Raw genomic sequence first — 13617 nt, 5'->3', positions numbered from 1 at the left:
AGAATCGAACAACAAAATCTGCATCCCTATGCATGACAGATTCATTCTTCGCTGCTTTTTTGCAAGGTTAAGCATAAAGTAGCTTTAGAAGCACATGAAAATGCATGAATCAGAATGATACGCCGTTATCCCCCTGATGACGGCGATAAAAAATTACTGGAACAGGAACCGATATTAATCAACGAGCAATTGAGCTCAGAGAATTTCAATAAAAAATAATAATTTTTATAGAATAGATTAACCTCGTACACGACGGTTGTCGATAAACTACTCGTATAACTATGTATAAGAAAAAGTATATTGTACTGGAACGCGAATGACATTGGGAGGATTTATTATGATAGGATTGCTTTTTTAATCGACTACAAAAAGTTAAATCAAATATATATAACATTTTGATGTTCATTACAGTTTTATATTCAATTATTTTTCATTAATATGTTGAGGCAAAAGAGTTTATTCGTTGGTTGGCGCTAATTTTGTCAAGAATAAAGTATATTTTAAGCAAATAGAAAACTTCGTAATAAAGTAGAAAAAAAGGTACTTACACATGCAATGAAGATAACTTTCTTGAGCTTCAGTAATTGAGACCACTTTCAAATCCTTTGCCAACAGCTCTGCTTAACTCAGTTTGAAGACAGCTGCGGAAGTTTTTCCCTCCCTTTTTCTTTGCACGAAGTTATTACAATTTTTAACTTTACCAAGTGGTTATAATTCTGCTGGGGCAACGGGACAAAGTAAGAGGAAAATTAGTGATCTTTATAATTAACTGATTAAATATAATTTTCTTTGTAGTTACTCGAAGTAATTAATATTAATAAGTAATAAAACAACAATCTAAGTTATTTTCATATCTATTAATATTATTATTATCTCAATACATAAGAAGGTATAACTAAATTATACTTAACGTAACTACACACAGGCATTTACATTTCTTAACCGAGTCAAAAAAGAGCGTTTATTTTGACTTGGTGAACAGTTTGTATTTATTTATTTATATTCGTGTTAAGTTACAAAGAATTAAGTTTTGGTAATGAAATATACGGTATTACTCAGCTATGTCCATTTTTTATAAACTGACTCGCTTTCTAGCGTTGGGTATTGAAAAATAACCGTTAATAATCGTGAAAATACCTATTTATAATATATAATTCATCCACATATTGTATACGAATTATAGAAACTGGTTTTTAAAGTAAGTAAATATTATGGAACTAATTCATTCCAAAAAAAAAAAACAGATCTTCTATCTATCAGCTTAATAATATAACTTTAGATTAAATAAAATTGCATGAAAAATATGAATTCAAATATGATAGTAATAGTAGTTTCAAATTAAAACACAAATATTAATCCACAGTTCAGTAAGCAGCATTGGGCCTCGCTTACTGCGACCATTCGTGCATGCAGGCCCAGGTGATATACGAATGGCCACGGTTTTAACTGGATCGATATATATTGTGCTCAGAACATACGCTGTGCAACGTGTAGTAATGGTAGATACCAGCAGTACCAGCATTTACCTATTATTTTACAATACAATGCAGTTTCTAAATGTTGAAGTGACCAATTTATCTGAACTCTACTTACTGTAACGGCAAACAGTCTACTATTAGATAGTGAACTTACTACTTGGCCTCTGGTTTCTATTTTATTTGCCTATATGAAATGATTATACATTTTATTGCTGAAAGTTTCAATGAGTGGTAAAAACAGATTCATTCATTGGTAAAGATCAAATAAACGATTCAAATATACATATATATTATACTCAGTTGAATAGAAAAAAGGTTTGCTATCTGTAAATTGGTTTGTAAAGTAGTTACTGTAATCTGTACTAATAAATAAACACTTTTGTGCGTGTCACAATAGTCCTCTATTAATTTAATATCTGAGTAATATGCTTGAACGTAGCAGTAACGTTTTCAATACCTGTCACTTTACCCATACCTATTTAGATATAAACATGCTTCACTGGTTTTGTGTAAATTGAGGATATTTAATTTAGAGTTTAGTGGTAAGTTCGTGTTCCAAACCAACGATCTAAGACAATTTATTTTGAAGTATATGTTTTTCAATCGGAATGTTAAAATTATATATATTAGGCGATCCGCCTAATATATATATATATATAATGGTAACCCTCACCTATACATTTTGAGAGCACTACGATCATTACATTATATTATCATGTGACCCTGTGATATCATGCGTTTCCATTCTGGAGGACTAATATGTTGCGTTAATTCAGTCAGTCAACATTTAACCGAAATACAACTTACAAAGCATGATAGACAGAAACAACTTTTTACGATGTGATATATTCTATGATTTAGAAATCGTACCTCGCATTGTCATCACTAAGCAGCATATTTGACAAATAAGGTAGCAATCAATCTTGCTCTAATACTTGCGAGTACGGGTGTCTTAGGGTTGACAGTTGCGTTACACTGTTAGTTCACCTGTGAACCGGGAATAATTAATTCTATTTCTCAGTAAACCTTCTAAACTACAAACACGCGTTTCTCCTCACCCAGATAATGTCCTCATTTGTCTTTGCTATGGCAAAATGTACGTATTTGGCACTGTACGTGAATCTTCGCGAAGTGCTTGTTATTTATAACTGACTTGTGTTCTACTCTCGTATCATATATATTCGGCTGTCTTTCTAGCAGTGTATTAGAACATATCGCTTTTTCTACTTGTTTGGCTTGACAGTGATATATCTATCAGTGATATGGTATTAGGTAACATACGACATTCGAAATATCGAAATTCTCTTATCTGTCTTAAATAATATACTGATGTTACATTTTTCTCATATTATATTATTTACATAATAAGTCTTTATTTTATTATATTATTTTCTTCATATTTCGTAACAATGTTTTTCTTTATATAAACTTAAATCATATCAATATAAACTTAACTCTTGGTAGAAAACTATTTACAGGTTTGTGTTTCTCACCGATCTCTCACCTATGCAAGGTGCTACATATATTTTCATTTGATTCATCATGTTCTGTGATGTTCCCATATATTCAGGTGTATCATTATACCGTAAACTCTCCTATAAAAACACTTAATAACAATAGAGTTTATTGGTATCCGTTTTATATAATTCGTGTACTTCTACAAGTGACAATATACGAAGGTCACACGAATAAGCCTGAAAACACTATAAAGGCACTTATTATTCAAACAGCACACGTACGCGGCGTGGCAAACGGAAAAATCCAATTAACTCCATACGAAGAGTTCCAAACGAAGTCCTCGCTGCCGTCTCTACGCGCCCGACCGACGGGCCGCTCCCGCCACTCGACTCCACTCACACTAACGACTATTTTTCAATAACATTAATGGAATAACCTCTTTTTATTACACCAGATGAATATTGCAACGGCGGCAATCTTCTGTTACATTTGTATACCTCAGGAAGTCGATTTACTATTGCTTCTCAAAAATATTTTTTATCGTCTTCTGAACAGGTTTCAAACCAATCAGTATATAATAATTGTTAACTTTTTTTATTTAGAGGACCAATTATACATAAACTCCGTTATTATAAAAATGACTGGAAATATTACAGAGACCCTCTCTGTAATATTCCAGTCATTTTTATTTGTTCATTGTTATAAATTTTCTAAAAAGAACGTTTAGACCTGTATTAACAAAAAAAAACATAAATAGTGAATTGATTCTGCTAACAAATACTGTTAGGATATATGAGACAGTCTGCATAGATATATTAGTAATGTGCAAGTGCTGTGCAATATATATTTATACCTTAACATGTTAATGTTCGAAAGTTGTATTCTACATTAGAGGACAAAAGTAGGTGGACATTAAAAAGCTCAAAGTACTTACACTTTAGTTCTTTTGTAAACTAGAATTTTAAAGAAGTTTTACAGTACACAATGGAGATTTGAAATACATATAAAACTGGATTGTAGAGCGCAACAGTTCGCGTGGGAAACCTGCATGAATAACTTGGAATAGAAAATAAAATATATATCATGAAGTTCTTTAAGTATGCACAGAGAGTCCCTAATCATATATATTTCTGAAAAGATTTTTAGTTAGATTTGAATGTGAATTATAATTTTTTACGTAATAGTGTTTCATTCAATCATTCATTTACAAAATGGGTCAATGAACAACATACAACAAACATATCTCTAACTAACCCATCTAACTGACTAACGTATGTCATTTAATAAATCAGTATCAGGTTACAGTAGTCACCACATCACCCTAACTCATATCAAGATACATGTAATCAACACGTCCAAAGCAATTTCATAGTAATTTAGTGACAATGTTAGGTACTATAGATAACAGTCATTAATGGGAAATGATGTGATTTAGAGGGCTTACGTGATTTTCCCATGACATATATTCCCTCTATGCGACCGACGGGCTTAGCGTAACAGGTTGGGTCACAGTTTGACCGACTAATGCAGTATTGTGTATTATGTATTTAGTAGTAGACGATCTTAAAATTATCTATTTATGTAGGTAAATATAGTTTATAAGAAGAATCTCGGAGTAATATAATAGGTATACTTAAGCAACTGTAATGGCAAAGGTGATGACGGTGGTAAGTTGCAATGGTCTTTTATAAAAGTAAAAGATTAACGTAAATTTATCATGAAATAATCTGAATCAAGTTATACTTATAGAATAATCTTGTATTTAGAATGAAAGAACTTAAATTCATTAAAGTTTACACATAAAAATATAGTAAAGAGAAAAGAAAATCCAAGTAAAGTGCATATCTATTAATAATATTTACTTTTTGAATTTGATATTCACAAATAGAGATTAAATTGAAAAACTCTTATATATGTCCAATATTTGAATAATGTTAGCGAATGAAGTTGCGGATAAGGGAAAATTACAAATACATGTGCGAGATAGGGAAAGATATTTCCTTCGATGCCAAAATATGACAACGCAACAAATATCATTGATTTACCTATTCAGAGCAAATGGTTATTCGCTTGGGAAGTGAAATAGTGAGATGAAACATTCAAGGCGTCGTTATGCCTGGACTTATCTGGAATTTCCGGTCATTGAAGCCAAGGGTCATGTCGGGACGGTAATGCTACCATCATTTTTACTGTCATTACCTTCTCTGTCCTGATGCGACGATGCTTCAATTTTATCTTAATTTCTTATATAAGTATAAATAATGTTTTATGATAGTCATTTATCCCCTGATTTAATAAAAATAATTACTCAAACACTATTTGTGTAAAATACATTGAGATCTTATAAAAATAAATGAAACATAAAAAATACCATTCTTTAACTTAAATTAATAGTTATAGATTAATAACTTTTTTTAATTACCTACCTAATAGTCAATAATAAAGACAAAAATAACAACTCATGTAATTAAGGAATATTCATAATTTTATATGAGCTTTGTTACTTTTTTTATGGTTATTCGACCCCTAAACCTCAGAAATATATTATCATGCATGGTGTAAATAAATATTCCGTTTATAATAATATAATTAAAGAATAAAATTATTATGTAATTTCGAAATATATATTATTCTTAAGAATAAATTTATATTTTAATGAACGTTGTACATATGTTCTGTAATAATAATAACAGCAGTAAAGTAATAGAAAATAAAAGATATTTGAGAAATCTTTTAAGTTCTCCAATAAAATATATATACTTGACTTTGCTGCATTAAGTTAGTTTCGTATTAGGAACAATGCTCAAGACGAGCGCAGTTTACAATTAGTCTTCAATTAGTCCTAATCGTTGCTCGAAGCGAATTTGTGGTCTCTGTATTTTCGAAATTATACGTTTACTGAATAGTTATGGTGGGGTGATGTATTTCCCAAGTCGGCACCCCTTTAAGAAATAATAGTACGAAGGTATGATCTGTGATATATTTTGTAGTATGTCTGCAATGTTTAAGAGTCACTTAACTATAGGTATTTAATATCTAACAAGTAAGATAGGCATGCTATACTGGATTAAGGCCTAATTCACATAGTACCAGGCTGGTACGTCCAAGACAGCTTAAATAAGGCTCAGTGAAATAATTCTGCACAGTATTTCCTAACAATAATAATATTACCTATTTATTCCGCTCAGATAACAAACAGTAGGTATGTTAAAAACTTGCATTAACCAAAACGGTTTTATCAGAGTAAGCAATCTCTTACAGGCAACTTATTGCCATTGTCTTGATGTAAGTATGAATAGTAATACTATATTACAATTAGCACAGTTCTCTATAGCCCTTAATTAAGCTAAATTAACTATAAGTACTAAAAAAATAACATAAAGATCTTTTTTATCTAAATACATGCATAATATAAATAGAAAACACCCAAACCAATGATAAAATTCCATTTAAAAAAATTTAAAACATTGCAATTTATAAAAAAGGAATTATTTGCCTACAGTGAACTATATCCTGTATGTTGTATATGGAATCTCCATTTTCCGTTGTACATACTTCCACAACTTTCATAACTGACATACTGATTCTATCGTTTGTCACGTTCTCAAGCTTCCCTATCAACTCGAAGTTCGTGAGGGCACTTTATGTCAACAATTATTACATATTTAATAAAGAATATGATACTTTCACCACTCTAATCTGGTGTATATGAGTAAATATTTGTAATCATTATTAAGCATTAAATAAATAAATAGTTTTAACATTGCATATGCTAATAATAATTTTAAATGGTCATGACTAGTGTACATAATATTATATTATTGCTTCCTAAAACCCGTGTTTGCATAATTATATTTACCAGCCCCATATATATACAGTCCTTCGTTCACATTTTTGGTCCTTCTCCCATAATTTATTAACAAATTTCTAAATTTTAAATTCACAATTTTATAAATATGGAAACACGGTCGGGTCGTAAACTAGGATCGGCAAACCCTCGTACGGCAAAAGCGTTGCCATTGCCATTACCGGCAGAGGAAACGCAATCTGATGCCCGCGCCACGGCGCTAGTGTCGACCGTACCACCGATCGCGGTTAGTACTCAGAGTACATCGGCCTGCAGCCGCTCATCTACCACGGTACGTGCTAAAAAACTTGCAGCTCAAACACAGCATGCATACCGCCTTGCACAAATTGAAATGGAGGCGGCAGAAGCTCGTCGTGCTAAGTTGGAGGCGGCGAGGAAGGAATACGAAGCAGAAATTGAAGCAATCAGTTCCCGGGGCAGCCGATCTGGTAGTCGTGCTAGTGTTCATCGTAGCTGCTCGGAAGTTGTGGACAAATAGTTAGATAACAATAATTATCCTATTTCGTCGCAATTTCTTAATAATCCGCAGATTCCTACGGTAAACATACATCCCCCTACTGTCGCCATAGTTGAACCGATCGCTGCCTTAGTATCGGCAGTAGATAAGTTGACAGATAAAATTACCGCTCCGAAAGGGATTAATATAAAACTTCCTCATTATGATGGAAAATCCCTTACGGAATGGCTTTCTTTTAAACGTGTGTTTCAGGACACACAGTCTGGTTATTCACCAATAGAGAACTTAGCTCGTCTGAGCTACGCATTACGAGGTATCGCGCGAGAGACTGTTGACAAGCTCTTAGTGACTGCTCGAGACCCAGATATTGTTATGCGTGCGCTCGAGGTTCGATTTGGACGACCAGATTTAATTATATTACAAGAACTTTATTCAGTAAGATCGTTGCCGAGGTTAGGTAACGATAAAGATCTATCAACATTTGCTAGTAAAGTTCGTAATTGTGTAGAGACTCTACGCTTATTAGATGGCGGTGACTATATAAAATCACCTGAATTATTTAATACATTATTATTAAAACTACCTATTGTGTTAAAAAGTAGATGGTATGATTTTGCTATTTCTCATGAATATAGTGGTCAAAATAAGCTAGAAATGCTCGCTGAATTTTTATGTCGTGAGGTTGAGATTCAAGCTAAATTTGGTGTCACGGATTACTTCAGTTTTAACACAACTTCCAATATTGACAGGCATAAAAAAACAGAACGTGTAAATGCCGCGGAAGTGTATGATTTGCTGGAGCAGTCGTCACAAACATTCGAGACGGGTTCCTGTATTGAAACATCTCTTACAACGGATGAAAATTCATTAAAAAATTCATCAAAACAAATTTATACATATTGTAAAGGATTTCACGCATTAGTCAATTGTAATAAGTTTTTGGCATTGACAGTTCATAATAAATGGCATTTCGTTAAAGAAAATAAATTATAATACTTGTCGTACTAAAGGACTTTGCAATAAAACCGGTTGCACACATAAACATCACAAGTTACTTCATAATCCAAATTTTATTAATTCAGCAGCTAATATACAGGTATCTGAAGAGTCAAGTCGGCCAATGTCACATGCAGGTAATGTATGGTAATGCAGAGCAGTCTCCGTCGGAATTGGTAACACAGACGTCTTCTGTTAGTACCACTACTTCTTGTAAGCCATTACTAAAGATTGTCACTGTCACAGTATCTGGTCCCGCGGGTTCTGTTGATACTTTCGCGTTACTGGATGACGGGTCCAAGGCTACCTTCATTGACTCAGAAATTACCTCTCAGATTGGAGTAACAGGTACAGTAGAACAAATTGAACTGCAGTGTGTTGGTGGCTTATCAAAACAGTCGCAAGTCGAGTATGTTGACTTTCAAATAAAAGGAAAGAGATCTGCTGATTCCTTTGTCATCGAACAAGCTAGATCTATTAGTAACCTCGGACTGGCGAATCGAAATGTCAATAAGAGTGATGTTCTTGCATTTCCATATTTGTTAGATATAGCTGACGAATTATGTTATAATGTCAAACCTACCATTATAATCGGTATAGATAATTGGAATTTGTCTATTCCCATGGCAGTAAGACAGGGAACTAGTTCTCAACCTGTTGCCATTCTTACGGTACTAGGGTGGGTTCTTTTCGGGTTTGTAGCGAATAGAACAAATGCTGTTCATTTTGTAAATAATGTATGTGATTACGATTTAGGTAGTGACAAGTTACGAGTTGTCAATAATGCAGTTGCCAAATTAGGAGTTAGTTCAAATAAGTTACCTTTGCGTGAACCAGATCTCTTGAAATCTTTTCTTAATATTGTAAATCGTTTTCACGAGGAGAGTGTCATAATTAACGATGACATTAAAGCAATATATCCTCAGGTTAAAATCCACAACGTATATTGTGATGCGCAACGTTTTACTTGGAGAGACAGTTCTAAAGAACCATTGAAAACATATCTTATGTCTTCAATGATATATGGCGCTGCATCGAGTCCGTTCACGGATTTGTTAATAATAAATCTCGTTATAAGTTTCCTAGAGTCAAACACGTCATCTTTTTTTTTTTTAGGAAGCAATAATATAATATTATGTACAAAAGTATAATAATTAACAGAACAAGAATGACAATGTCATATATATTTTTCTATATAAAATAATAGACAAAATACATAAATAATATACAAAGAGGTGCGTCGTGCACAACTAGAATTCACTTCTACTACCTCCAATTAATAGTAAGTGCTAGATATAAAGTAACACATTGAAATTGTTAGATGGGACACAACCTAAATCACTGTAAAAGGATTCTCACATTGCGAGATCGGAAAACGTTTTGTATGTGTCGCCTACACAGCAAGGTTCCGCACAAAACGGGCAGATCGTGACACAAAGGGTGTCCTCGCGATCGGGACGATTAGTGAGTATGTGACTCGGCTCAGCCGAACAAGCCTTTTATCTCTAACTGCCAGCACCGGTAGCGCTGCAAATATTGTTATCGACATCCAAAATTAAACCAGAAATGGATGCCTTTCAGTATTGACTTGTTCATCAGTGTGATTAGTAGGGTTGCAAGGAACCTTTACACAATTTATGTGGCTACTTAGCTTGTTTAATTAATAAATGAATAATTAAATAATGTTTATAAGCACGCCTTTATGTGTGCAAATACAAACGAAAATTGAGGACGTGACCTCTGCACTCGCTTTATACGTAAAGCGTTACTATACAATATTCAATAAAGGATATAAAAATAAGAAGTATAAATGATATTTCCTATCATTACTTATTACCGCTTGGCAGAAAATTATGTCTCATTTTAAATTTGTGTAGTAAAATAAAAATAAGTAAATAACCCTGGACAATTAACATTATATCGTCTGGTCTCATGGTGAGCAGTGCTTGTTTTATGGGTGCTAGACAACTGATAAAATTACTGAGATTTTTTTTGTAAATTCATACCTATGTACATAACATATAACCGAAAATACCCAGACCGATAAAAACAATCACACTCATGAATACAAATGTTACGTACGATGAATCGAACTTACGACTATTGGATGTAAAGCGATGTGCCAAAGTGCTAGAACACTGAGGCCATCAATAAGAATATATAATTATGTACTGATACCACAACATCTATTAACTGTGAAGGAAAGTTAAAATAACATTTACTAGAAATTGTAAGTGTGTACTTATAGGTACATAGAAATTTAGACAGAATTTATAATATGAGTTTTAAAGCATAATAAAGTAACACTACAAGTACAGTTATGCCAGATGGTGCTGTCTGTTGTTTTATCGACTTTAAATATTATTCTTGCTAAAAGTTGCAAAAAACAAAGTTACAATCTTAGCTGTCTAATAAAAGACATATTTCTTTTACTGTACTTATACATTGTCTGTCATATTAAACACATTTAATTAACAAAAGTATTTCATTTTTATTATTTTAAAATACCACTATAATATATTATAGCAGGGGCTCATAATAAAAATAATGTAATGGATGAAAATGTCAACATGAGATATATCTACAATTTCTATTCAAGTAGGTGCTCTGAGCATTTTGTAATAAACTTGTCTGAGAAAGAAAGAATTTCGTGGATCATTGTAACGTTTTCTCATAAATGATGTACGTAATTTATTATTAAACGACCTTTCTTAGAAGTAAGTAGGTACGTGACATTTATAGGTAGGTATATTCATAAGGTTTAGTAACTACTTACTCTGTATAAACAGAGAGGTTCTATTTTGAATCTTACCACATTAATTATATTAAAATTAAGCTTAAATGTAATTATGTTATGTATGTATAGCAAAAAATTATATTTTTCATTGAATTACGTATAAATTAAAAATTATTATAATAATTTTAACTCTTAAAAATAATTCATTGGCCACATTTCGTTTATAAATATACAAAGAGTAGGTAAACCAAAAAAGGTAAGTAAAATTTAATATTTAGCAATAAAACTAAAAATAAATCTTACATTACCTAAAAATCAAGAAACAAGCATTTCTTTTATCACGGTACAAAACGTGCGTTCTTCAATTTTAAATGTGGGGTTGTCAAAATTATTCAATATAAAGCACATTTTATAGTCACATCGTGGCTGGAATTATTAAAATGATTTTAATTTTGCAATTCGACGTCGTTCTTAGCAAAGTCGCGGTGTCATTTCGCCGCCACGAAATGTGGTAAGAGCAGGGCTCGAGTAATAAACGCGCGTAATAAAAAATCGAAATGAGAAAGAAAAGATTTTAAATCGTCTCATAAAGATATTATGAGATAAGCAGAGATGTGATAACTGGTATTGCAGATATGAACACAGAATAAGTAAAAATATTGAAAAATAATATCTATAAATAGACATTTTTTATAGTTAGTTATAATAACATCAATTATTGTTTCATGAAAAAACTAAGTAAAAACTTTCTTTATAATACCGGTACTACCACACCGGTATACCACATCTACAGAAAGAACTGTGGATTAAAACAAATAATTATTATCAACGATATTTGGAAAATGATAATTTATTGTTCCCAAAATTCATTTTTATATTACAAGCTTGTAGTAAGAAGCGAGTGTGAATTGATTAATGATAGGCATGACTTATTCTTGCTTTTATTCGTAATAAAAAGATAAAACAGTACAATAATATAGATAAAGGAATTATAGGAATTATTATATTTATTAATAATGTGAGGTATATAACTTAGAATATTACATCATTGGATATTTAAACTACATAATGACATCGAAGTAGATAATTTGGCTACCTACTCTGTTAGAAACAATTTACTGGGAACATTGTTGCTGTAAATATTCACTGAATGAACGGTCCCGCGTCGGTTTAGAGCATTCGGTTTGCATGTAATTAAAACTTGCACAATTAAACACAGCCGAGAAGGAAAACACAGGAAAATTGAGATAAGATTAATTTTCTGACTAGTTTCTCCAACGAGTTTCCGACCCAACTTCGTGAGATAGCCGTCGTATAAAGCGTCACAGTTATCTCTACCATAGCTTTACATTCTTTGTTTTAATGAAGACTGAATCAAATTTTTACGTAATATCATTTCAGTAAGTGGAACAGATATTTTTTAGTAAGATAATGATTCGATGTAAAATCTATTAATCGCTCCCTGCCCGCGTATAAATAACTATACTATTTTAATTTAAAGAATCCGTGTGTGTTGTATACGTACATTATTATTATGTATAATTAAAAGAGTACATTTGTTAAATTTATGATTACATGGACCTGTGAAATTATTGTTTATAGACTAGTAAATACTTACAGTATTGTTAGATGAGCAGACAGCTTGATAGCCATTATAGAAAAAAAAGTTTTTAAGTGTTTTTCATCCAAGTCATGAAAAATTGTTGGTCAGATATTGAATTAATTGGATTTAGATTACCTTGATGATTGGTACAGGATTTACGCGTGATATGAAGGAAGGAGATCAACACTACATAGGCGACCAAAAAAACGGTACCGGTATAACAGAATATTATATTGACTTATGTGACATGCATAAAAACAATATGGTGTTTATAAAAAATATAGACAATAAAAAAGGGTTTTTAAAACAGTTTCCAACACGTGATTTTAGATTGCGGGTTATTTCTAATAGCGATTGATTTTTATTATTTGTATGTTATCTCTCAAGAGAAATTTGAAAGACCCATTTTGATTCTGAATTATATTAATTATTATATCCGTGATGTGTCAATAACTATAGAATAGTTATTGATTCACAGAATATCTCCTGTTCTACAACCAGTAAATAAATTGCCATTATTAAATGGGACTTATAGACGTACTTGTAATTGTATCTAAAAGCATTAATTCTTGGCATAAATGTATTTTATAAATAGGAGAATTGGTTAAAAACAAGGCTCTTCAACTTCTTTAATGGTTGGAACTAGCTATTATTTTCACTATAAAATAAACAAAGTCTATAATTACGGTCGTGGTTTATGTAGTCGTTTATATCAAATGCTTAAAACTTATTCACATAATTTGTTAAAGTATAAAGAAGATGTATTTCGTTTAAAATTAAAATAAATTGTAAGAAAGATAAAAATGGCTAGGAAATATAATCACACTGGAATTGTCTGTAATTACGGAGACAGGTCGCGAAATAATGAGAGTCACCATCGAATGCCTCGTTAGTCTCAGAATGAGGTCAAGGCACAGTGTGCTCCAAGACAAAGCCTGAAAGCGTACTACTACGAATAATTAATATTATATCATTTTAATTAAATTAACATGGAACATTTACATGCCTGTATTTATGATT

General features: G+C 31.9%; 1 protein-coding gene across 1 annotated transcript; it reads left to right on the top strand.

The window, feature by feature from the left end:
• Window positions 1–6892: 6892 nt before the first annotated feature.
• On the top strand, window positions 6893–13101 carry LOC131841727 (uncharacterized). Its single transcript, XM_059190047.1, has 4 exons — window positions 6893–7246; window positions 7514–7713; window positions 8358–9295; window positions 13076–13101. The coding sequence occupies exons 1-4, from the start codon at window positions 6893–6895 to the stop codon at window positions 13099–13101; spliced, it is 1518 nt and encodes a 505-aa protein (XP_059046030.1).
• Window positions 13102–13617: the final 516 nt, after the last annotated feature.

This window comes from Achroia grisella, unplaced genomic scaffold (genome assembly GCF_030625045.1).
Source record: "Achroia grisella isolate CSIRO2021 unplaced genomic scaffold, CSIRO_AGI_Agris_v1 utg1920, whole genome shotgun sequence".
In the NCBI taxonomy this organism is placed as follows: Eukaryota; Metazoa; Arthropoda; class Insecta; order Lepidoptera; family Pyralidae; genus Achroia; species Achroia grisella.
This window is presented reverse-complemented; position numbering and strand designations above follow the sequence as displayed.